Source organism: Mustela lutreola, chromosome 3 (assembly GCF_030435805.1).
Source record: "Mustela lutreola isolate mMusLut2 chromosome 3, mMusLut2.pri, whole genome shotgun sequence".
NCBI lineage: Eukaryota > Metazoa > Chordata > Mammalia > Carnivora > Mustelidae > Mustela > Mustela lutreola.
Genome location: NC_081292.1, coordinates 64,574,683 through 64,599,634, shown reverse-complemented (window position 1 = coordinate 64,599,634; position 24,952 = coordinate 64,574,683). Strand labels below are relative to the sequence as shown.

The 24,952-nt window shown below is 37.9% G+C and overlaps 1 protein-coding gene across 2 annotated transcripts in view; it reads left to right on the top strand.

Annotated features, from left to right (window-relative positions):
• The first annotated feature begins 4,909 nt into the window (after positions 1–4,909).
• The window catches only part of C3H8orf34 (chromosome 3 C8orf34 homolog), a 376,732-nt gene continuing 356,689 nt past the window's right edge, over positions 4,910–24,952 (top strand). For both annotated transcript variants that reach the window (XM_059166266.1, XM_059166265.1), the window contains exon 1: positions 4,910–5,525. In XM_059166266.1, the coding sequence (XP_059022249.1) occupies positions 5,196–5,525 (330 nt within the window). In that variant the 5' untranslated portion in view covers positions 4,910–5,195. The remainder of the gene's footprint in view (positions 5,526–24,952) is intronic.

Below are 24,952 nucleotides of genomic sequence, written 5' to 3'. Positions count from 1 at the left end.
CTATTGCTTCCCATTTTGTAGGCTTCGAATTTTTCTTCCCTTATCATAATTGTTTTATGTAAACAATTGAGTAGATCATTTTATATTATAATCTACACTTATCCTACAGCTCTCTTTTTGCATCTAGAATACCTTCTTTTAATTAAGGGGACTATAATACCGTGTTCCACTGCTTTGATTAGCAAGATATCCCTTCTACCTGCGATATCTTCAGGTAATTGTTTCAATATAGTTGATGTGAATGTTGCAAGTCTAAGTCTCAGGGAATTGATAATAATGATGGAGATAATGTTGATGATATGGTGACAATAGTAACAATATTAGCACTACCCTTTATTGAATCTTTACTATGTGTCTGAATTTACATTAAGTGCTTCCTGTGTTATCTCATGTAATCTTCATGATAAACTGATGAACTAAGTACTATTTATCTCCAGTTCAGAAATGAGGATACTGAGGACAGAGAGGCTAAGAAGCTTGTGAAAATTACATGGCCAGTAAATAGCAAAGCCTAAATTCTATCCCATCTTAGAACTCCAAGGTCAGTATTCTCAATGATCATGCTTGATAGGCTCCCGAAAAAGTCCTGCCCTTTCAGCTGAATTTGAACTACTGGCCGAGTAAACAAGAAAACACATTCTAAATTTTCCTGAGGAGCTACTGAAGAGATAATCAAAGTCACGGGACACTTAAATGACCCTTCACAAATACACAGATATGAGGTCTCATGCTAATCACAGATCTAACACTTTGTTGAAATTAGTATCTTCATAACAACATAACTATGCTGAAATTAGTACTTCATAACATTGTATCTTCATATTATATACTATAATATATAATGATAATAAATATTCTTTCATTAGCATTAAAATGTACCCAGCATCATCTGAATCGCTTCCTGAGATATATATATCTTAATATATATAATATATCTTCCTGAGATATATAATATATATATAATATACACATATATATATATATTCAACTGTTACATAGTGGGATACTCTGTATATGTAAATCTTCTCTCTATATATACATATACAGAGTATCCCACTATGTAACAAACATATATATATATATATATAGAGAGAGAGAGAGAGAGAGAGAGAGAAGGTTTACATATACAGAGTGTCCCACTATGTAACAGTTGAATGTGGTTTAAACCATAATTATCATTCATTTTTGGCAATTCAGACTTGGAAATGTAAATACATTTGGAAAGTCTGTCACTTAGGACAATTCCATGTCCCTACTTTTCTGCTTCATCTCTTCTAGAACCTCTTTTATTTCAGTCTTAGAGACAACCTTTCCACCCAATGGCTCAAAAATAAAAGTCCTGGATTCTCTGTGAAGATATTTGTACCTGTTTGTTATAAAGTAGAAAAGTGAAAGAGATACAGGCAAGGGGCACATATGCAACTTGTATAAATTTCTCTGCCTGTTGATTTTGATATTTAATAAACTTCAAGGGATTACATTGCTAATACTTCCTAATTAGGTCAATGGGCTTTCACCATTGTTCTCTTGTCTCATCAAAAATCATTTGTTTAAGGAGTTGTGCAAGGTATCTTACAAACAGAGTTAGACAAGAGCTTTAGTACATTCTACAAACTGGAGTCAGTGTATTTGTAAATTATGCTGACAGGCACTCCTATAACACAATGAGGTCAAAACAATCTCACTGAAAATGGCCTTTTCATGCTGTACTCAAGCCAAAAAAAGGAAAGGGATCATAAAAGCACCATACTATGTGTACAGAAGAAAGTTGTTAAATTCAATCTAAGACAATGGATGCTTTTTGGCTAATCTTAAAGGGACTAACTGAAATAAATTCTTTAAATGTATAGCAACAGGACGCTAATTAAAGATGTATTTATAAAGAACCTACTGTATGAAAATAAAAGTATAAGAGAATTATTAAGATACAGGGGCGCCTGGGTGGCTCAGTGGGTAAAAGCCTCTGCCTTTGGCTCAGGTCATGATCCCAGGGTCCTGGGATCGAGCCCCACTTTAGGCTCTCTGCTAAGTGGGGAGCCTGCTTCCTCCTCTCTCTGCCTGCCTCTCTGCCTACTTGTGATCCCTATCTGTCAAATAAATAAGTAAAATCTTTTTAAAAAAGAGAGAAAGAGAGAATTATTAAGAAACAGTTAATGATTTTAGTGGGTTTGCAACTCAAAAAAGGGATCAGAATATGCATACAATTAAATGGAACAAAACCAAATGTAAATGACATGTGTTTGAGACAAAGTTTAGCCTGAAAGAATATAACTAGATTGACTAGATCTACCAAAACTTAGTTCACTCATTCAGCTGTTATTTATTGAGTGCCTACTAGGTTCTCTTTTCACCTAAGGGACACTGATATCTGCAAACTAAATTCTTAACTACTTTTCAGGGTACAGGACAGAGAATGGAAATAGTGTCTGCTTTGAAGTTAGAAAAACCTGATTCTAAACCCTATCAACTACTCATTGGGTGAGTTGGGCAAGTAATTTATAATCTCTTAGCTTCGTTGCAGAAATTAGAGGATTATCTTTGATTCTCTCTTCCAACTTCATCCTATGTATAGTTAGTTCATCAACAAATTAGTCTTTAAGTATTTCTTGGATACATTCCATTGTCTCGATCCCCACATCCCTAATCCGAAGGTTGGGGTCTCCTGATTGCTTACGGATTCTGCAAACCAAGTTGGCTTTCTATCTCAATATCATTCTTTTTAATCTATCATGCAAGTTGTAACCAGAGCAATCTTCCCAAGATTTATAGCTCACCACAACACTCCTTGGCTCAAAATTCCTTAGTTACTTCTCATTGTGCAGAAGATGCAAGTCTACATGTCTTAAGGCATTTAAGACTTTAATGAGTTGAACTCTGCTTACATTTTAACCTCACACAACAGTCTTCCACCCTACATGTCTTTAACCACCAGCCTGTTTTGTGCTCTGTGTCTTTGCAAATGCTGCTTTTTAATGACAAAGGCTGAAACATTGCCCCCACCCACACTCCACCAATCGCATCTGGAAAACTTAAAAACTTATAGGTATATAAAACTTCCTTTAAGACTTTGCTCAAACACCACCTCCTCTGTGGAGAATTCCTCGAGAATCTTGGTACAGGTAATTTTTCCATCATCAGTATGTACACAACACCTTTTATATACCTATATTAGCACAACGCATTCAAATGTCATATCTGTATATATGCCAATTGCGTCAATAAGACTGAACACCGAAGAGCAAAGACAAGGCTTTTCACCTTCGAATCCTCAGCCCTAATGTAACATCTGCCACGAAGAGACTGTAGAATAAATATTTATTGTAATAATCAAGTCAAGTTTGGGAATCAGTGGAAGGAACCAAGAAATGCTTTGTGAAGGAGGTGGTATGTAAAGTTGGCCTTGAAGAACTTCTGAAATAGTTTCTTAATTTTAAAAATGTAATTTTGGGATGTTCTGTGTTTTAACATGCATAATGTATATATCTTCATGATTCTTTCTTTAATATGTGTGTTTTGTCAGTAAATCTTTGTTTCTTCTATTCAAGGTCCAAGGTGCAGTGGCTCTGAGTTTGATGAAGACTGTGTATGTTAATTATCTGATTTAAAGAAGCACCTTCTTCATGTCTTTTGGAAGAAGATAGCACTCTGATTCTCCTGCACAATGTGGTATCAAAATTACTTGAATTTTTAGTTGGGTCATAGATACACCATACCTTCTAGCAAATAAAAATGTTGATATTCAGTATGTATATTTAATTTCTCCTGAACATCTTTAAAAATATACAACTATGCTTTTGATCCATAATGGAAGATACATGACAACCCTATGCACCTCACTGCTATTCAATTAATTCCCTCTGGGCAGATGACCCACCTCTGATTGTAAAAGTAATAACTGAGAGATCATTTCATCCCAAATCATGTGTAATTCAAGTTGTCAGTGATGGGTAAGCTCTTAGGCATTCTGGCAGATTTCTTATGTTTCCACACAAGTAGATCTGTTTAAGTAGTCCTACGGAAGGAAAAACCAAACCAAAACAAAACATCAATACCAATAAAGAAGTTATGAATTACAGAAATCCAGAACACAGAAAGAAAAATAAACCTATAATGCGGCAGTCTGCTTTAGGTACAACTATTCATTTCATTCTAAACCTTCATATTTACCAATACGTATCTTAATTTTGGTAGCACATCATGGTTAGAAGCCACAGAAATCGTCTTTGGAGACCTCAAGAGCGTTTCTCAAGAGAGCTCTGTGAAGAAACCTCTGCGGTTTGTCGATCTTCAACTCGGGAAATCCCCGCATGGTAAGAAAGGTATTGGCTAAGCTTGAGGATCTCCTGAAGTGTCTAAAGGGAACATTTTTAAGTGTACTAGAGTGGTAGCATCTGGTGTATATCTACAGATATATAAGCACAAAGACATGTGGATTGTAATCTACATAGTTATATGTGAATCACGAATTCCAATTTGGAACCGAGGGCTGGCTCACTATTTCACCCCTTCTTCCTGACAAAAGTTGAAGTACAACCTTTGGGTGTGTACACTTTGGGAGTCTTCAGCTGGGTTCTCAGCTTCTAGTTGCGCGTTGACTTGCTCCAGGCCAACCCAGACATTCTAAAGGAAAGCAACCTCATTTTAGCGGCCAGCCCTCAGACCCACGCGCCTTCTCATAACTCTGCCTTTTCTCGGATTCTGAGCTCGTGGGCGCAGAGCATGAGGTGCCCGAGGACAAGTTCACAGGGGGCGCCGGGGACGACCCTTTTTCCAACAGCATTTGTAGCTGCCAAGAATAGCCAACAAGCACCAGATTTATGAGCACTTTGAAAGAAGCACCTTCACCATTGGCTTTTTGAACGGCGCTGTCGCTAGGGAGCGGCGGGCTGGGCGAGCACAGCCCCGGGAGAAGCCCAGGCTGTTTGTTCCCGTAACCCGGGAGAGGGGACGCACACAGTCGGGCGCGCGGACACACACGCAAGCGCACGCACGCTCGCGGCGAGTTCGAGCCCCGCGGCCCCCTGACCGCCCGAGGGCGTCCCCCGCGCCGCGCCTGGCGGAGCAGCACCCGCCTCCTGGTTCCTGCTGCTGCCGCCCAGAGGAGAGAGGAACCTGCAACCTCTGCCTCGAATTTCCCCCGGCGCGGCGGGCTGCGGAGAGCGGCGGAGGTGGGCGTGGGGAGGGGAACGCGATGAATGAGTTCTCCCCTCGTCTCGGAGTTGACTGAGTTGGCGGCGCCGCGCCCGGGCTTCCGGCTCTCGGCGCCCCAAGCTCTCGCGGCTCCCGGGGCTGTAGCCCACGCCCGCGGCCCGGGCTCTGCCCGCCGCGCCTGGGGAGCCGAGGCTCCCGAGCTCCTGTCCCGGCTCCAGTCCGGGGGAAAAAGGAGGGCTGTCCCCTGGCTGAGGCGCACGGCCGCGCGATTTTCCCTCACTCTCCCCGGCCCCATCTGTGTCTCCATGGCGTCTCATCAGCAATCCCGGATCCAGGCTTACCTGGAGAAGAACAAGATAGGTCCCCTGTTTGAGGTAAGGCGCTGTGGATGAGGGCGGTCCCGTTTGTGTTTGGGGGAAGGGGTTCAGAACACCCAGAGGAAGGAGGGGTAGTGAAAAAATGCGCGGGAGGAGGCGGCCGTGTGGCATTCGCTTTGGCCAGTCCAGGTGTCCTGGAACGCGGCCGAGCGGGTACCTCGCTGGTTACCTGGGCGCAGACAGGTGAGCTGGAGAGGGCCAAGCCTTAGTCTGGCAGGGGAAGTTTGAGCAGTTTGAATGTCCTGCATCTCGCAGCCTCATGCACAGGACCCGGGACAGGCTGAGACGGATAGATGCACACACTTAGGTCTTACACATGCACACTTTCTTCCTGGGATTTACACTGTATTGCGTGTTGGATTTTTTTTTTTTTTTTTTTTTTTTTGAATGTGGTCAGTAGTAGAACCCAGAAAGCTGGAGTTGCTTAGCAATGGGAAGGAATATGGTTAACTGGGAGAAAACTGAACTGGTAAAGAGTAGGCTTCGGTAGGTGCTGGCGCGTTGAATGAAATTGTCAAACTGAGACGCTGACATCGATTGTCTGGATGAAAGGAGTCTTTGCATTGCAGACCCTACTTGTGTTAGGGAGAGAAAGGGGCGGAGAAAGATTCAGGAAAAGCATACACGAATTTATGAGAGAAGACGTGTAGCTCTGAGCTGCTTCCTCTCGCCATCAAAGAATTGATGACAGAAATACAGTAGGAGAAAGGGAGAGCGGGACGACGTGAGGAAAAGGACAGGAGACTGAACCCGGAGCTGGCAAAGCGTCCCGCGGATAGCCAGGGCGCTGGGCAGATGCTGGTGCCCGCGGGGAGGGACGCCCACTCTCCTTTCCCATTCCAGTTCAGCAGTCCAGCTGGGCACTGATAGGAGACGATAGGACGTGGGAGGGTCAAGATCCCCCCTACCCCGCAAAAAAAGCAGTTGTGCTTGTTATTGGGGGGTTATGTGTCCGCGGCGTCGGAATAAGGCTGGAACGCTCAAGGGGCAGAGACAGAGAACCGAGCTGTTTTCCTAGTACTGAAAAGAGGAATAACTGCAGAGAAAAAAAAAATAAGGCGAAATAATGCCGTAGTAGAAAAGGGAGAGGCAAAGAGGGATGTGATCAAAAATGGGAAGGATGGGTTTCAGATAACTAAGATTTGCAAGATATTTGAGTTTTTCTGCCCAACTTTAAGTTAATGTTGTACTATCTAGAGAGATACGGCCATTGTTTCAACTGAAGCTCATTGTTGTATAGAGTCATAAAGTCCAATAATGCATGCTTTGATTCTTCTTTCAGCCCAAAGTGTTACCAGAGGAAGTCTATATATAAAAGCAATGTAGAATTGCTGGCGCGACTAGATTGTTTTCTTTAGTCTAATGATTAGAGACTATACATAATTCTATCTATTAAAAGCTGAAGCATAATAACATTTTGTGACACAGTGTATTCGTTGTGTCAAAAGAAACATTAAAAGAAATACTTTGAGATTATGTCTACTCCCCTAGAATATAAAGTACAATTTACCAGGGAGAACAAGGCAATTCTTTTAATAGATTTATTAACTTATTTTAAAATTCCTGAGACTCCCTTCAAGTGATAATAATAGAATTGGGCATATATGTAAACTTTCTACATAACTAGGAAATAAATCCAACTTGATTTTTATCAAGTGCTCATTTAAAAAAAAACAAAAACTAGCTCACTTGATAATTCTGCATTGATGAATTTTAAATTATGGCAGAATTGTCTTATAAAATCATATGACCTCCTCACCAAAAATCAAACAATGACAAAATTATATGCTGTGTATTTTATTGATTTTTGTAGGGGAAACATATTACTTACATCCCCATGAGCTTGGGTTGCAGTGATGAGTAGTTAATTTTTGAGGATTGAGATGCACTTTAAATAATTGAAGGGAGAAAATAGGTACCTTCTGCTAAAAGCAGGTTCATATACAACAATTTTGATCATAAGAGAGCTAGGTTTTGAATAGAATTCTACATACTTCACAAAATTAGAAAGTATCATTAACTTGTAGCCCCTCTTCCTCATGCTAGAAAACCAGTGAAACTAATGTAAAATGGATATTGTTGTTCTGGCATTCTCCTCAAAGCTCCCAGGACTTTGGTCAATGGTTCTCATAAGAACTACTTTAGGAGATCGATCAAGGAGCATCCCAGAAACATGAATTTAGTAAGAAGTGGCAAAAATGATCATTACATATTTAAATCCTGGACTACATTTTAAGAAACAATATATAAATTAAAATCTCTTACCTATCACAGATTGAAATAGGTAACTCCCAAGTTTTATTATCTGTTCTGTATTGTTATTTTGTGTGTGTGTGAGTGTGCGGGGGCATTGGAGTTGGTGACAGCAGCTTACTTTAGTTTTGAAAATATACAAGACCTGGTAACATGTTCCCTTTACAGATTTTGTAAGGTAGGAAGGTTTTGTGAAAACTTTCTGGAGTAAGGCGCTTTAAAGAGATCACATGAATATTGTTTAAAACAAAAAGTAAAGGTAACATATACTGGTAGAGAATACCTGGATCCTGCTGCTTTTACCTATACAGCTTAATTACTTAATTTAGTTACTTGGTTTATTTCTTAGCTTATTTCCTTTTTTATAACATTTTATCATGTAAGAAGCTTATAAAACTGTACACAGTGCTGTATTTCAAAAACTACTCTAGATGAAAATTTATCTTGTTTCCAGGTGATTTAAGAGTATAAATTTATATTGCTTTTAAGTGATTTAACATACTTTGAGACATTAAAAACCATGCCTAGAAATCATTGCATTAGAGTCTTGGGTAATGATATTTTAATTATATAATATAAAGATGTAACGTGGATAAGGTAATAATGACTTATACTCTACAACCTCTTTGAAATTTTTGTAAAATGGAATACTTTTAGTATTCTCATTGGCTTATTCAGGATGGGTGAGTAGTGAAGAGCCGAGGCATCAATCTATAAGGAATGCTTGGCATCACTTTAATAAATTAGAACTGTAATCCTATTTAATATAGATTTCTACATGTAATGACTTACTTAATTAGCAAGATGTGAAATGGTTTGGCTTCCACCAAAGTACTGTATTTTGTAGCACATATAGGCAAGATTCATGGTGCAAACACAAGACTTATCTCAGCCAACCACTTAATAGTTGAAGGACCTGACAGGCAAAAATTCTTAAACTGAATAATTAACTGCATATATCCATTTATGGGGATCAAGTGATCTATTTTATCTATATTGTAAGCAGTTTAACTTCATTCCCAAGGAATTATATGATGTAGAACACTACAATAAGTTCCTTATTTTCAACATAGAGAAGTATATACTTTTCAGTTTCTCCCATTTCCATGAAAGAAACAGAATAATTATTTGAATAATATTTGTTAGAAGGCTGTTAAGGCAGTCATATATCCTGGTTTAGAAATGATTACATCTACAAGAGAGTGAAATCTTAAACTATTAAAAGGCAGGATAATGGAGTCCCCATTAAATCTCAGAGAGTATTAGATCTCTGTGTATTAGAGATGTGGCAAACCAAATGCACTACATTTCTCCAAATGTAGTCTGACCCACTCCAAGTAGAATGCAACCACTTTATCACCTGTTTACTTCACAGTACCTCTACTCACATGGGCTAAATTCATGTTAACCAGTTTGACATATATGTTACGAGGTGAAATCATGTCAGACAGGTGGTCAACCATCAGCCTGCTTCATTCACACACCGACTACTGCGCAGCTTGTTTTTCTCTGGTACCCTGCCCCACACTTTCTAGCCACATCTGCAACCTTGAATTCCAGTTGGCCTGAAGATTACCAGGGAGTGGCCTGGCAGGATCAGAACATTTGTTACATATGAAATAGGGGGCTATTGAGAGAATAAGTAAATATATTGAAAATAATGCAAGCCAGCTCTCTTGCTATTAAAAATGGGAGTCATAAATATAAAAAGGAAAACATGTAGAATGAACTCTGTGGTGTTCGATTGAAATTGGAGGTTATTGGTGTATCTCATGACTTTATGAATAGAAATAGATATAAATGTAATAGAAATAAGTATAGATTTATAGGTATTAACATATACATAAGTAGATATATGGTTGCCTGGAAATAGCAACACTTCAATAGCAATGAGCACACCTAGTGACCACATTTTACATATCACTCAACATTAGGTAGAGCCAGGTATCCTTGGAGAAATGGTTGATTCTAGACTTGGGTCTGGGAAAGTACAAGATGAACCTGTACCATATTATGTCAAGAACTAAGGAGGTTGTCTAAGAATTATAGGACTATGTCAAAAGCTTGAAGTGGGTCCATTAACTAAATCTGGGACAATTTGAGACTCAAAGTATGAGAGTAACATTTTTGTCTTACTTATAAAATAGGACTATTTTATTACACTACAATATAATGGGATACATGAATATATTCAACTTATGGGGAGAAGAGAAAGCTTTATCTTATAGTAGAATACCAATTAATAAGAGTAGAATGGGAGATGGAATTAGAAAATCACTGTTTGGCAAGTATTTAGCCATAAGTCCAGCAAGAAACATTAATTGTTGCCAAAAATAATAGGTACAAGTTGGAGGAAGAATGAGATGTTTATCTAATCTCTAGTATCTTTCCACATAGTAGTTGTTTATAATTACAAAGGGAAAAGAAAGCTGGTTGACAATACTTAACTCAAATGAAGGGAAAAACCAATAATGTGTGCCTCCAATGGATACAATTAAAACAACATGATTTTGCTTCTTCAATATTTCTGCCAATCATGCATGACTTGAACTGAATAATGAGAAAATATTTGATAAACCTGATAGGGAAATTCTGCTTTTCTCATATTGTCGAAGATGTTAAGGTCTTGGAGGTTAAGGGAAGTTTCAGACTGATGGGACAAGTGCAAAATATAGTCCTAGAACTGATACTTTCACTCAGAAGGACATTCTTGAGAAAGTTTTGCAAAAGATGAATGCGGCCTTTAGGTGAATGAGGGTATGTGGAGTTATTTGTGCTGTTCATACACCTTTTCTGTAAGTTTAACATTATTTCAAAGTAAAAAAAATATTAAAAATAAAAATAAAGAAGAACATCTAGGAAATAAATACATATAGTTCACCCATTGGGTTTTCCTTAGACATCAAACAATGAATTTTGTTAAGAATTATATCAGTGGTTTATACATGAAAATCAATAAAGTAACAACCTATAATTTTGAGGAAAGAAAATTTATAATTCTGGTCAACTAAGCCTATGGATTTTCCTCTTTTTCCTCCAAAATTTCATTGAAATATCCACAAAAATCTTAAAATAAAATAAATGCACAAGAATACTGGAACATAAGGAAGGGTACTGAGGCAGAGAGACAGTTTCTCCTTTTTTATAACAGAATCTCTTTGTTATGAATAGTGATATCTCCTTTGCACCTATATATGGTGAAGTGGCATGGAGTCAATGATAAGTAGTGGAAATGTCTGGAATTCCTTAGACTTATTTAGGACGTGCTCTTCATATGCCCTTCCTCCTTCTTGTTGTCTAGAATGCCCCTTGTAATTCCTCCTTTGTACCTTTCCTTACTCCCTCCAACTCCCCAGGGAACAACTGGTCTCCTTTCTGTCACTATAGAATAGTTTTCTTTTTCTAGAGTTTTGTATAAATGAAACCATACACTATGTACTTTTTTGGGGGACACACCTTCTTTCACTCAACATAATCATTTTACATCCATGTTTATCAGTAGTTTATTTCTTTTAATTGCTGAGTAGTATTCTGTATGGATGTATTTGTTTGTTTTTCTTGGATAAATGCCTGGATTGGCTGGACCACATGGTAAGTGTAGGTTTAATTTTTAGGACATTAGCCACCAATTTTGAAAAGTGTATGAACAACTTTACATTCCTATAAACATTGTATGAGAGTTCCAGTTGTTCCCTGTTCTCACCAAAACTTGGTAGCATCTGTCTTTGTAATAGTAGTCATTCTAATAGATTTGTGTGATCTCTCATTGTGGTTTTATTTTACATTTACACTGTGGCCCCACCATTAACCCTACCATGAGAGACCAGTGTCAGTGGGTACCATCTGGGAAGCCTGGCTTCTCTTACCCCTGGCAATAATGAGATATACCTCTCCTTCCCCACTGGGGCCATGTCAGAGGAGGCCTAGAAAAGGCGCCATTGCTGAATGGTAATGAGGCCACTCCTCCAATGAAATCCATGCTAAGATACATTATAATTAAACTTCTGGAAAAAAAAAAAGACAAGATTTATCTTGAAATCAGCAAGAGAAATGAAATACCATACCTCTACAGGAAAAACAATTTGACAGCAGTTTCTCATCAAACCTGTAGATATCAGGAGGCAGTAGTACAACATTTTTTTAGATGCTAAAATAGGAACCTAGAGTTCTGTACTCAGAGAAAATATCCTTTAGAAAGGGAATATCATAATTTGACTATTGTGGACATTGGTGTACCATAAGAGACAGTGAACTCTAAGAAACAAACGGAAGGTTTTGGAGTTCTGGGAAGTGGGGAGGGGGGTGGGAATGAGGTAATTGGGTGATGGGCATTAAGGAGGGCACTTGATGTAATGAACACTGGGTGTTATATGCAACTGATGAATCACTAAATTCTACCTCTGAGGGAAAAAAAAAAGAAGGAAGATCAAGAGAATTTGTCACCAGCAGGTCTACCCTAAAAGTATGACTAAAGGAGATCTCTTAAACAGAGAGAAAATTATAAAAGAAAAAGTTTAGAACGTTAGGAAGGAAGAAAGAACATGGAAAGAGCAAATATGACTAAATATAACATATTTTTCTTCTCAAATTTTCTAAATTATGTTTGGTGGTTGAAGCAAAAATTATTAACAGTGTCAGATGTGGTTCTGTAGAGGAGTATTTAAGACAGTTGTATTATAAGCAAGAAAGAGGAAAGAGGAAAAAAGGAGGTAAGATTTCTATAGTTCACTTATATTGGTAAAACAGTACCTGTGGATAAGTAGTATATATATAATGTCATACCTAGAGCAATCACTAGAAAAGCTATACAAAAAGATGCTCTCAAAACCTCTAGTAATTTGGGGTGCCTGGGTGGCTCAGAGGGTTAAGCCTCTGCCTTTGTCTCAGGTCATGATCTCAGGCTCTCTGCTCAGCAGGGAGTCTGTTTTCTCCTCTCTCTCTGCCTGCTTCTATGCCTACTTGTGAGCTCTCTCTCCGTGTGTCAAATAAATAAATAAATAAAATCTTTAAAAAAAAAAAAACCTATAGTAATTGGTAGATTTAAAAAAAAAAGATTTTATTTATTTGAGACAGAGAGAGCATGAGCAGGTGGGAGGAGCAGCGGGAGAGGGCAAAGCAGACTCCCTGCTGAGCAGGTAGCCCTACATGGGACTCCATCCCAGGATTCTGGTATCATGACCTGAGCCAAAGACAGATGCTTAACCAGCTGAGCCACAGGTGCCCTCGAAACTGTAGTAATTTAAAATGGAGTTCTGAAATGTGTCCAAATAACTCACAGGAATAGGAAAAAGAAAAACAAAACAAAGAACAGAAAACAAAAAATAACATGGCAGACGTTAGCCCTAATATGTCAAAATGAAATTAAATGCAAAAGGACTAAGTATACCAATTAAAAGACAGAGATTGCCAGAGTGGATAAAAAACATGATTCAACCATATGCTGTGTTTAAGAAACTTACTTAAAATACAAAGATATAAACAGGCTAAAAGGAAAAGTGTAGAAAAAATATGCAAACATCAAAAGAAAGGAGGAGTGGTTATTTTAATACCAGATAAGTAGACTTCAGAGGATAGAAAAATAACAGAGATCAGAACTATCATTATATAGTAATATAAGAGTCAACCCACCAAGAAAAATAGCAGTCCCTAGTGTTAATAAACATTTGTAGACCATTCTATGTAGACTTAGTCAACTGAGTCCTAGTCAACATTTGTAGACCATTCTATGCAAAAACTACAGAATACACGTTTTTTTTCTAAGTGGCATGGAATGTGTACAAAGACAGACCATTCCTTGAACCACAAAGCAAATCTCAGTTGAAATCATACAACGTATCTTTCCATCACAATGGACTAGAACTATAAGTAACAGAAACAGGAAAATTTCTAATACACTGTGAAAATATACATCATACTTCTAAATAATAATGTCAAAGAAGAAATCTCGGCGGCATCTATGGCTCAGTTGGTTAAGCATCTGCCTTCAGCTCAGGTTGTAATCCCAGGGTCCTGAAATTTAGTCTCCCTTCGGGCTCCTTGCTCAGCAGAGAGCCTGCTTCTCCCTCTCCCTATGCTACTCCCCCTGCTTGTACTCTCTCTCGCTTTCTCTCTCTCTGACAAATAAATAAATAAATAAATAAATCTTAAAAGAAGAAATATCAGGAAAATATAAATCCAACAAACAACTAAAAGGAAGATACAATGTATCAAAATTTGTGGAACACAGCTCAAGCAGTGCTGAGAAAGAATTTTATAGGCTAGCATGCCTACATTTAAAAAGTAGACTGATGTGATTGGTTGGAACCAGGAGCTTGCTTTTTCTGTCACTCCTCTGGGTTCTTCCTCTTATAGAGGACAATTTATCCAGCTAGACAGACAGCTCTTCTACAGTGAAGGAGGTGTGAATATCAATAATCTGCTAACAAGAGGTGTTTGTTGTATATCATGTTTGGTATTGAAAGTAGATCTTTAGGAGTGCCTGCGTGGCTCAGTGGGTTAAAGCCTCTGCCTTCAGCTCAGGTCATGATCCCAGAGTCCTGGGATCGAGCCCAGCATCGGGCTCTCTGCTCATCAGGGAGCCTGCTTCCTCCTCTCTCTGCCTACCTCTTTGCCTACTTGTGATCTCTGTCAAATAAATAAATAAAATCTTAAAAAAAAAAAAAAAGGAAGTAGATCTTTAGTTCTTGAAGGTAGGAAATGAGTGTCTTGCCTCATTCTTTATTGTGCATCTACTGTAGTATCTAGTGGAACACAGACTATAACGCAAGGCTTAATTGATATCTGTTGAAATAAACAAAACATTGACTTGTTTATTCTTTTTCCTTCTATGGAGAAAAGTACATTGAAGACATAACCAGCTAGCAAAGAGCATCTTCATATTTATTCCTTTAAGACCTAGAGAAAATATTCCTCATCACATTAATTACCCTTTATATACGGCGAATAACTTAATTATGTACTTAACTACCTAATTCATTTTCAGTCATATTTTTCCCTTTTTAATATCTGCTTTCAAGGGAGGATCTGATAAATTAATTCACACCATCGTGCAAGGCTTAATGCATACCTCTCAAGTGCTTAATGCATACCTCTCAAGTGCATTTGCATGAGGAAGCCACATGACACAGTTAAATGGGATGAAGAAGGTGATCTTTGGAAATATCTCACACTTAGCATTTACTCTCTGCTTGACCCTGAGCCCTTTACTTGCTGATCTCTGTGAACATCAGTATCCTCATCTGCAAAATAATACCCAAGAAGGACTTTATGAGGAATACATAAGATAAAACCGGGTCTAAAGAACCCAGGCGAGTAGCTGGCACTTGATGTACACCTGGTAAATTTTGGCTGCTGTCGTGTTAGATGCTGCTACTTCTCTTTTCTATTAATATTGATAACTCAATGACAGGCCATGTGGAGAGATGCTTTGCTTTTGAAGGATGACTTTCTAGTACCCTGAAATTAGAACTAATTCAAAGTATGCATCTGCGTTTTTATATTGTAGCTCTGGCATCTCTGAAAAAGTATTGTGGCACAGGTAGGAAGGAGAGTAGCACTTGGCCAAACAAAGTGTGTGTGTTTATGTGTGTGTGTTCTTTGCTCAGCAGTGGGGGAAAGTCTTGCTTATTGGCTGTATCACAAAAATATACTTTCACTAAATTTGGAGACATTATATGTAGTTAGAAAACAACTCTGAATATGTATTCTTGTCTCGGACAGGAAAGCTAGGTCACCCTCAATTAAAATAGCACACACAGACCCCGCCTCCCCATCACTCTCTGTAGCATGATTTTCTTTCTTTCTTTCTTTCTTTCTTTCTTTCTTTCTTTCTTTCTTTCTTTCTTTCTTCTTTCTTTCTTTCAATATCCCTTATTGTCATTTGATATTGTTTTATTGGATTATTCCTTTTATTTCAGTTTATATTCTGTGGATCCCACTAGAATATAAGTTTCTTATGGGAAGATATTTTGTCAATCTTTTTAGTTGCTTATATCTTCATGCCTAGAAAATGTCTGGTACATAATAGGTGTTCTACCAAATCATTGTCAAATACATTTATGAGTAAAAAAAAAAAAAAAAAAAATCAGGACCAACCTATTAAATTTGAAAAGTGTGGTTTGGGTGTGAATAATCATTTGCCGCTAGCAGTCTTGGACGATCTCAGCAGTTTATGGGAGATTTCACTTTCTTGAAAATTCATTATGACTTTGTTATCTTTTCAACAGCTATTAAATTCTTTGGTGCATGATGTTTGGAACTTCATTTACATTCATTTGGTCCATTTATTAGGTGCTGTATTATGTACTGAGAAACATAAATTCAAATAAAACATATCTTCAAAAACCTGTCTTCAAAAACCTGTGTATTTAGAAAAGACTGGTAATACTTAGGGGCACTCTCAACTATTATATTCTGGTAATTTTACAAAAGACCCCCTTGGTATTCTGTTTATGTGCTTGGTCCATTTTCATATTCATCAACACATTCCATCATTATACTCATAGAAATAAGAAATTCATATTTGAAATTCATATTTTGAGATTGTTTTTCAAGAAATTTGCCAGAGAATCAAGTATGTAAATTAAATAAGGTAAAAGGTAGAAATGTTAAATAGAGTAGTTTCTGTTGTCTTTGTTCTTAGAAGTTCTTAACAACACTGAGACATCTAAACATGAATTATTAAAAATATCTAAAGGATCTGATGGTTGGGTAATGTTCTACATGAAACACACTGAGTTTAAGATTGTAAGTTGTTCCTTTAACATGAGAAAGAGAACTTTTATTTTTTTTTGAAGTATAGCTTGGAGCATAAAGGAGTGTTTAACTCTGGTTGTTTCTTCACTTTCTGAACATGATCTAAATTCAAAGCGACTAGCTATATTGAACTGAGAATACATTTGATTTGTCTGTACGTCAAAATAATATATCTATTTGTATGAAGTGAATTTTATTGCGTAAAGATTACTTGTAGCTGTGTGCTTTTGAGATATTTTTATTTTTATGCTATTGTACTCCTATGAACTCTCTCCAGAGGATCTGGTATGTTTTGGATATTTCATTTTTTCCTATTGTATTTTTTGTTTACAATGTATAATAATCCTCTTAGTATTATATAAAATGGTAATTAAGACTAGCTATAGTTTATTAAGTGCAGAATATTATTCTATTCTGACTGAAAATAATTATTGAAACATTTCTCATTATCTTTCCTCTTAGTGGTATAGCAACGATATGAAAAACAACACTCTTAAAATATAGAGATGACAGTCTACTACTCACAAAATTGTTTTAAATCTAACCCTTTCCTAACTTTCAGTTAGGATATTGAGGTCTGTGCACAATGGGCAGCATTCATTGCTACAGTCTATGGATTGATAGGGAATCTAAGACAGAGATCAGTAGTCACCAGGTTTATCAATAGTTCAATTCTGAGAAATAATATCTAGTGAATAATTCATGAAGGTCATACACATTAAGCTCTCAAGTTTTTAGCAATCATATTTTTGGATAAAGTTGGTTGAACAGTGACTTGGTCACCCATTCAGCATTAGGATGACCCTCTAAAGAACACTTTTCCCTGAGTTATGCAGTGGAGAGATTTAAGAAGCCTTCATTGAGAGTCCTAAGAACCAAGGCATGAAAATACAATTTTGTTATCTTCTAAAAGATGTTGTGGAGGGGCATGTTCATTGCATTAGGCAGCATCCTTTTATGAGACCTATTGTTCAGTTTCATAATGTCAAAAAGATAGTGTTCGTACCTCACACCTGTCAGAATGGCTAAAATAAAAAAGACAAGAAACAACAAGTATTGGCCAGGATGCTGAGAAAAAGGAACCCTCATGCATTGTTGGTGGGAATGCAAGCTGGTGCAGCCACTGTGGAAAACAGTATGGAGGCTCCTTGAAAAATTAAAAATAAACTGATGGTTACTGGAGGGGAGGTGGGTAGGGAATGGGTGAAATAGGTGAAGAGGATCAAGGGTACACTTACCATGATGAGCACTAACGTACAGAATTGTTGAATCACTATGTCATATACCTGAAACTAATATGACACTGTATGTTAATTATACTGGGATTAAAGTAAAAGATAAATAAATTAAAAAAAAACAAAATCATATACAAATATTTTGAAGTGTTTAATTTTTAGTATTCTTTTCCTTTTTTTTTTTTTTTTTTTTTGCATAGACTTCTGGAAAACTCATACCTAGTGGTAGTCAGAATTTAGTCCATTATCAGGAATGCTTTCCTTCTTTTAAAAAAAAAAATTTATTTATTTATTTGACACAGAGAGAGAGACAGTGAGAGAGGGGATACAAGGGAAGCAGGAGAAGGAGAAGCAGGCTCCTCCCACCGAGCAGGGAGCCTGATGTGGGGTTTGATCCCAGCACCCTGGGATCATGACCTGAGCTGAAGGCAGATGCTTAATGACTGAGTCACCCAGGCACCCCTCATTTTTCCTTCTTTTTATTGAAGTATGATTAACATACAATGTTATATTAGTTTCGTGTGTACATTATAGTGGTTCAACAATTCTATGCACTTTTCAGTGCTCATGAAGATAAGTGTATTGATAATCTCTTTTATCTATTTCACCCCTCCCCAATTTACATTCCCACCCCTAGTATGTGAGGATTCCTTTTTCATGAGCATTTATACCTTCATTCTTTCCCCACATTTTCTACATGTTTTACTTTATCTTTTTCCCTCCACTTTTCATGTATGCTATTTGATCATAATTTATACTTCTTTGGAAAATACTTTTTCTTTCTGAAATAAGGATGAATATAAATATGTCTTATAAATCATTAAATGACCTACTCTTGGTCCAAATAATTTAGGCATATCCTAGGATATATTTGAATCTTCTGTTTCCTGTTGTTACACACGACAGCTGGCTTTCCTTCTAAAAATATTTGTTTGGCTCATTCTGGATTGTTTAGTGAGAATATATTTGCAGAATGATGTCTCTCAGGGTTAGCCTTATGAGTAGCAGAGACAAAACTGCCTAAAAGGCAAGCTTTGAGACTCAGGGCTTTTGCATGGTCTGTTTTCCCTCTCGCCTCACTCACATGGTCAACTCCTCCTGCCATTCAGGGTTAAACATGTTGTCAGAGAGGCCATCACAGACAACCCAGTCTCAATAGCTTCCCATCAGGCTCTACCCATGCCACAGTGTTTCATTCCCCTATAGTACTCATCAGGTGTGGCAGTTTCTTATTTGTTGAGTGTTTGCATTCCTCTCTTAAAAGAAACCTCCACAAGGAAAGGGATTTGGCCAGCCTTGTTCCCTGACTTATTTTCTCAATGCATGGTAGCCCATTTCCTACATTTAGCTATTTGTTCTTACTCTTCTTACTAAACATTATTTTGAAAGATTAAACAAACTTTTCTAGATGGGATATTATGGAACCATTTAAAATGTAGAAAAGATGAATTCAAGATTATATGTATGATATTATTATAACTGTGTGGCATATGCAAAAAGAGAAGAATGGATAAGAATGGGATCCAGCTTTTATAGGGGTACAAAGTTAAAGGGCTGTTTTTGCTCCTACAGCCATTCTGAGTTTTCAAGCTCTCTGTGATACTGTGATACTGTTTTTAGCATTAAGTCATTTGTTTTAGATGATTTCGTCTTCTTGAGGCCCCCTACTAACTCCCACCTGCACGCTGTATTTGCATATTAGTACTGAATTTCTTATAATGAAACCATTAATGGGACCTATTGGCAGACGCTGAGAGGAAATTCCCTCACTGAGCAGACAAATCAGAAGTGATGGTTAGGAGAGGCTAGGAACAGGTAGCTTGGAAATGATTATCAGATGGGTAGAAACGGTGTTGGGCAGGTGGAAGGAATGAGTCAGCATTTTTAAACACAACCCGACTATCATTTTTACCAACGCTTCTTTTTTAAAGTCCTCTTTCAAGAGCTGAAAACATTGAGAATTGCACGCACGCGCGCGCATGCACACACACACACACTCACACACACTATTTCTCCGCTCATTGTGTCCATGCTCCTTAAACAAGAATATGCATTCATGATGACAAATGCTGATAACTGTGGGCAAAATGCAAGAGTCACATAAATTAAAAGATAATCAAACCTCAGAGAATTTTCATGCTTCCAACTTTGTCACTTTTAGCTCTGTGTCAAGACATCTAGGAGAGGGGCGCCTAGGTGGCTCAGTGGGTTAAAGCCTCTGCTTTCGGCTTAGGTCATGGTCTTCAGGGTCCTGGGATCGAGCCCCGCATCGGGCTCTCTGCTCAGCAGAGAGCCTGCTTCCTCCTCTCTCTCTCTTTGCCTGCCTCTCTGCCTACTTGTGATCTCTGTCTGTCAAATAAATAAATAAAATCTTTAAAAAAAAAAAAAAAAAGACATCTAGGAGAAAGAAGTCCTGGGCCACTGAAGATGCAAGAGTTTTGGAACACTGGATTATGGAATGAGTTCCAAATGAGGGTGGCATTCAGAGTCCTCGAAAATCTATTTAACCATACTTTTCACGCCCCACCCCACACTGCCTTCAGTGTGAGCCAATTGGACAAACTATTGTCCAGTTACTCCAGTACGTGTAATGTCAAGTCTTTGCTTGGCATTCTCTCTACATTGAGTATTTTCTTTGTTTTCCAAAATGTCTTAGACTAGGTTCCTTGGGAGACAGACTCTGGGGTGGAGATTTTCATGCAGAGGGTTGATCGTGGAGTGCTCATAGGAGAATCTTGAAGGGAGTGAAGGCTGTGGGTTTGAGTGGAGGAACAAAGTGAACTATGAGGCAGTTATAAGAAAGCCCTCGACTGATCACATAGGAAGGAACCTTCACTAAGAGAGCCTTGTAAGTGGGGAGGCCTTTAAAGGCTGTTCAGTAAAAGCACGGTGCCAGGCTTTTGTACTTCAGTGATTAGAAACACTCTTCCTTCAGAGAGAGGGAGTGTGACCTTGGATGAGGCAGTTGCCTTCTTGGAAGGACAATTCTGGACAAGGCCTTAGGTGAGAGCCTTCAATAGCTAATACTCCTGGCAGCTGGCACAATGAGTTTTTGTTTCTGAACAAAGGATCTGGGCATATTCCCCAGAACCTCCATTTTCCCGTCTGAGTATCAACCACTCATTAAGGGATACTTCATGTTTTGTCTCTTTAATGAAATGTTTTGGACATCTCTGGCTACCCTAGATTTTCTGTTTCTGTGAACTATTGACTTAGGGGCTGTGCCACTCACTTTAAGGGTTAATGACAATGTTACTTAACTACTTTCTGTGTTTGTCTTTATAACTAGACTGTTGGCTTTTCCCCCGTAATATTCCTCCTAAGTACCTAATTTATAATTATCATAAGAATTTAAATACTTGTTGAATGAATAAATGCATAGAAACTGCATGGCTTGCAGAAATGCGAGATAATCTTTGCTTTTTCATAAACCTGGCTAAACCTTTCCACTACTTCTAATTTTCACAAATGAAAAATATGCAAAGACCTCAAAGAAAGCTAAAAGATGATCCACAAAGTAAAAGGCATTAAAATCTCTATAGTACAGGAGTCAGTGGCTCCCCCTTTTTTGTATACGTGTAAGGTGGACTGATTTGGATTTTCTGTTGTTTGTTAAGAGTCTTAAGTTATCCATGTGTGGTTAAAATATTGTGATTTTCATAAAGAAAAAATATAACTATTTTTGTGACTCCATTCAATCTAAGCCAAGCCTAAGAAAGATGCAGCTAAAATAAATGGCATCCCCTTTTGTTTGTTTAATTGATTGCCTTCTCACTCACATGGGGTATACATCTGGGATTCTTAAGTGGAGGGTTTTTTTCTTGCTGGCTCATTTTGACCAAATAATGGTTATTCATTAAAAAAATATATATATAGTTTGTAGAAATTAATTCTGTATTTGATGTTTTCTTTTCACTGATACTGAGATTTTTATTTAATATCCAGCAGAGTTTTCATTTGTAAAAAGTAAATGCCTTGCTGAGGTAAAAATAGGCAAATTGGTCATTTTACTCTTCTCTCGGTTAGTGAAGGTGTTACGGAATCTCTATTAGTTTACTTTCTTTTGTATTTTAATAAAATTAAAAGTGTGATTTTGGAGGATCATCCAGCTTAATGAAGTCCTGCTTCAAAAGGGCTTTAATGCCAGCCTGTGCTGAAAGTGAGGAGGTTTTACCATGGATTATTCTCTGATATTGGACCAGAAAGTGGATTTAATTATAATGAAAGAAGTTTATCACTTTGATTTTAAGTGTACATGGTGAAACATGCAAAATTACCTTATTTATTCTTACTTAGAAGCTATTTGGAATTTTCCTATGTAAAGAGCCATATTGTTTGTGAAAATGACATGTTATTTCTTTCTTTCTTTCCAGTTATCATAACTTTTATTTCCTTTTTTCTCCATATGATGATATGACTGCTGTCATTAGTGAAAAGTAGTAAAAAATGACAGTTTTGTTTCTTTTCTGTCTTGATAGCTTTTATGTCTTTTTAAAAATCAGAGCTAAGAATTTGAATACAATGTTGAGAAGAAGTGGTAATACTTCATAATTTTTGAATGGGTCCTGATTTTAAGAGGAATGATCATAACATTAGTAGGTTTTTAATAGATACTTTATAAAGTTAGGAAGTTTCCTTCTCTTAGTAGCTTGCTAGGATTTTTGAATTAAAAACTGAGTTCACTTGGGGTACCTGGCTGGCTCAGTTGGTAGAACATGTGACTCTAGATCTTGAGGTTGTGAGTTCGAGCTCCACATTGGGCATGGAAATTACTTTAAAAAAATTGATGGGGCCGCCTGCGTGGCTCAGTCAATTGAGTGTGTGACTCTTGATTTCTGCTCAGGTCATGATCTCTGTGCCCTGGGATTGAGCTCCATGTTGAGCTTTGCGCTCTGTGTGGAGTCTGCTTGTCCCTCTGCTCCCATCACCCCCACCCACTTGTGTTTTCCTTCTCTCTCTAAAATAAACAAACAAATCTTTAAAAAATTACTCGGCATCAGGGAAATACAAATCAAAACCACAATGAGATATCACCTCACACCAGTCAGAATGGCTAAAATCAACAAGTCAGGAAATGACAGATGCTGGCGAGGATGCGGAGAAAGGGGAACCCTCCTACACTGTTGGTGGGAATGCAAGCTGGTGCAGCCTCTCTGGAAAACAGCATGGAGGTTCCTCAAAATGTTGAAAATAGAACTGCCCTATGACCCAGCAATTGCACTATTGGGTATTTACCCTAAAGATACAAATGTAGTGATCCAAAGGGACACATGCACCCGAATGTTTATAGCAGCAATGTCCACAATAGCCAAACTATGGAAAGAACCTAGATGTCCATCAACAGATGAATGGATCAAGAAGATGTGGTATATATACACAATGGAATACTATGCAGCCATCAAAAGAAATGAAATCTTGCCATTTGCAACAACGTGGATGGAACTAGAGCGTATCATGCTTAGCGAAATAAGTCAAGCAGAGAAAGACAACTATCATATGATCTCCCTGATATGAGGAAGTGGTGATGCAACATGGAGGCTTAAGTGGGTAGAAGAATAAATGAAACAAGATGGGATTGGGAGGGAGACAAACCATAAGTGACTCTTAATCTCACAAAACAAACTGAGGGTTGCCGGGGGGAGGGGGTTGGGGAGAAGGGGGTGGGATTATGGACATTGGGGAGGGTATGTGATTTGGTGAGTGCTGTGAAGTGTGTAAACCTGGTGATTCACAGACCTGGGGATAAAAATATATGTTTATAAAAAATAAAAAGAAAAAAAAAATTAAGTTCACTTAATATTTAATAGTCTTTCTTTGTCTATCGAGATGATCATATGACTTTTCTCTTTTATTCTATTAATTCGAAGAATTGCTTTATTGGATTTTTAAAATGTTAAGCCAGTTTTGCATTTCTGAAGAAATTGATTCTGATTGAAATGTATAATCCATTTTTTACATTGCTGGGTTTGGATTGCCTATATTATTTAAGACTTTTCCCCTCTACTTTTGGAAGTTTTAAACTTAATTTTGTGTGTGTGTGGTTTTCTCAGAAGTAGTAGGGTGTATGTTGAGTCATATATTTACTTTCCAAGTGAGTAGTGCAGAGACTTTCGAGGCCTGTGCCTCTTGCCACCACTTTCCCCACCTTATATATTGTTGTTCACTATTCCATTTTTTTTTTTTTATTCCAACCAACAAAACAAACAGGTAACAAATACCTTAATCATTTATTCACATTTTAAGTTGTCCTCTCACATACTTAGACATCCTTGAAACCAATCTTCCAATCTTCCAATTCTGTTCTTTTCAGATCTTTGAGCCACACCATTAGCCACTGTCCATAAATCAGTGAATCCTTACTTCTGGCAATAGATCAGTTATGTGGGCAAGTAAGTGTTCTTAAAGCTTTGGAGCCTTTCTCTCTATCTTACTAGAAGACATCTTAGTGGACATAACATGCTTTAACAGTCTACCTTTTTTTTTCCCCCCAGCATAACAGAATTCATTGTTTTTTGCACCAGTGCTCCATGCAATACGTGTCCTCCTTAATATCCACCAATTGGCTCCCCCAACCTCCCACCCCCCACCCCTTCAAAACCCTCAGATTGTTTTTCAGAGTCCATAGTCTCTCATGGTTCACCTCCCCTTCCAATTTCCCTCAACTCCCTTCTCCTCTCCATCTCCCTATGTCCTCCATGATATTTGTTATGCTCCACAAATAAGTGAAACCATATGATAATTGACTCTCTCTGCTTGACTTATTTCACTCAGTGTAATCTCTTCCAGTCCTGTCCATGTTGCTACAAAAGTTGGGTATTCATCCTTTCTGATGGAGGCATAATACTCCATAGTGTATATGGACCACATCTTCCGTATCCATTCGTCCGTTGAAGGGCATCTTGGTTCTTTCCGCAGTTTGGCGACCGTGGCCATTGCTGCTATAAACACTGGGGTACAGATGGCCCTTCTTTTCACTACATCTATACCTCTGGGGTAAATACCCAGTAGTGCAATTGCAGGGTCATAGGGAAGCTCTATTTTTTAATTTCTTGAGGAATCTCCACACTGTTCTCCAAAGTGGCTGCACCAACTTGCATTCCACCAACAGTGTAAGAGGGTTCCCCTTTCTCCACATCCTCTCCAACACATGTTGTTTCCTGTCTTGCTAATTTTGGCCATTCT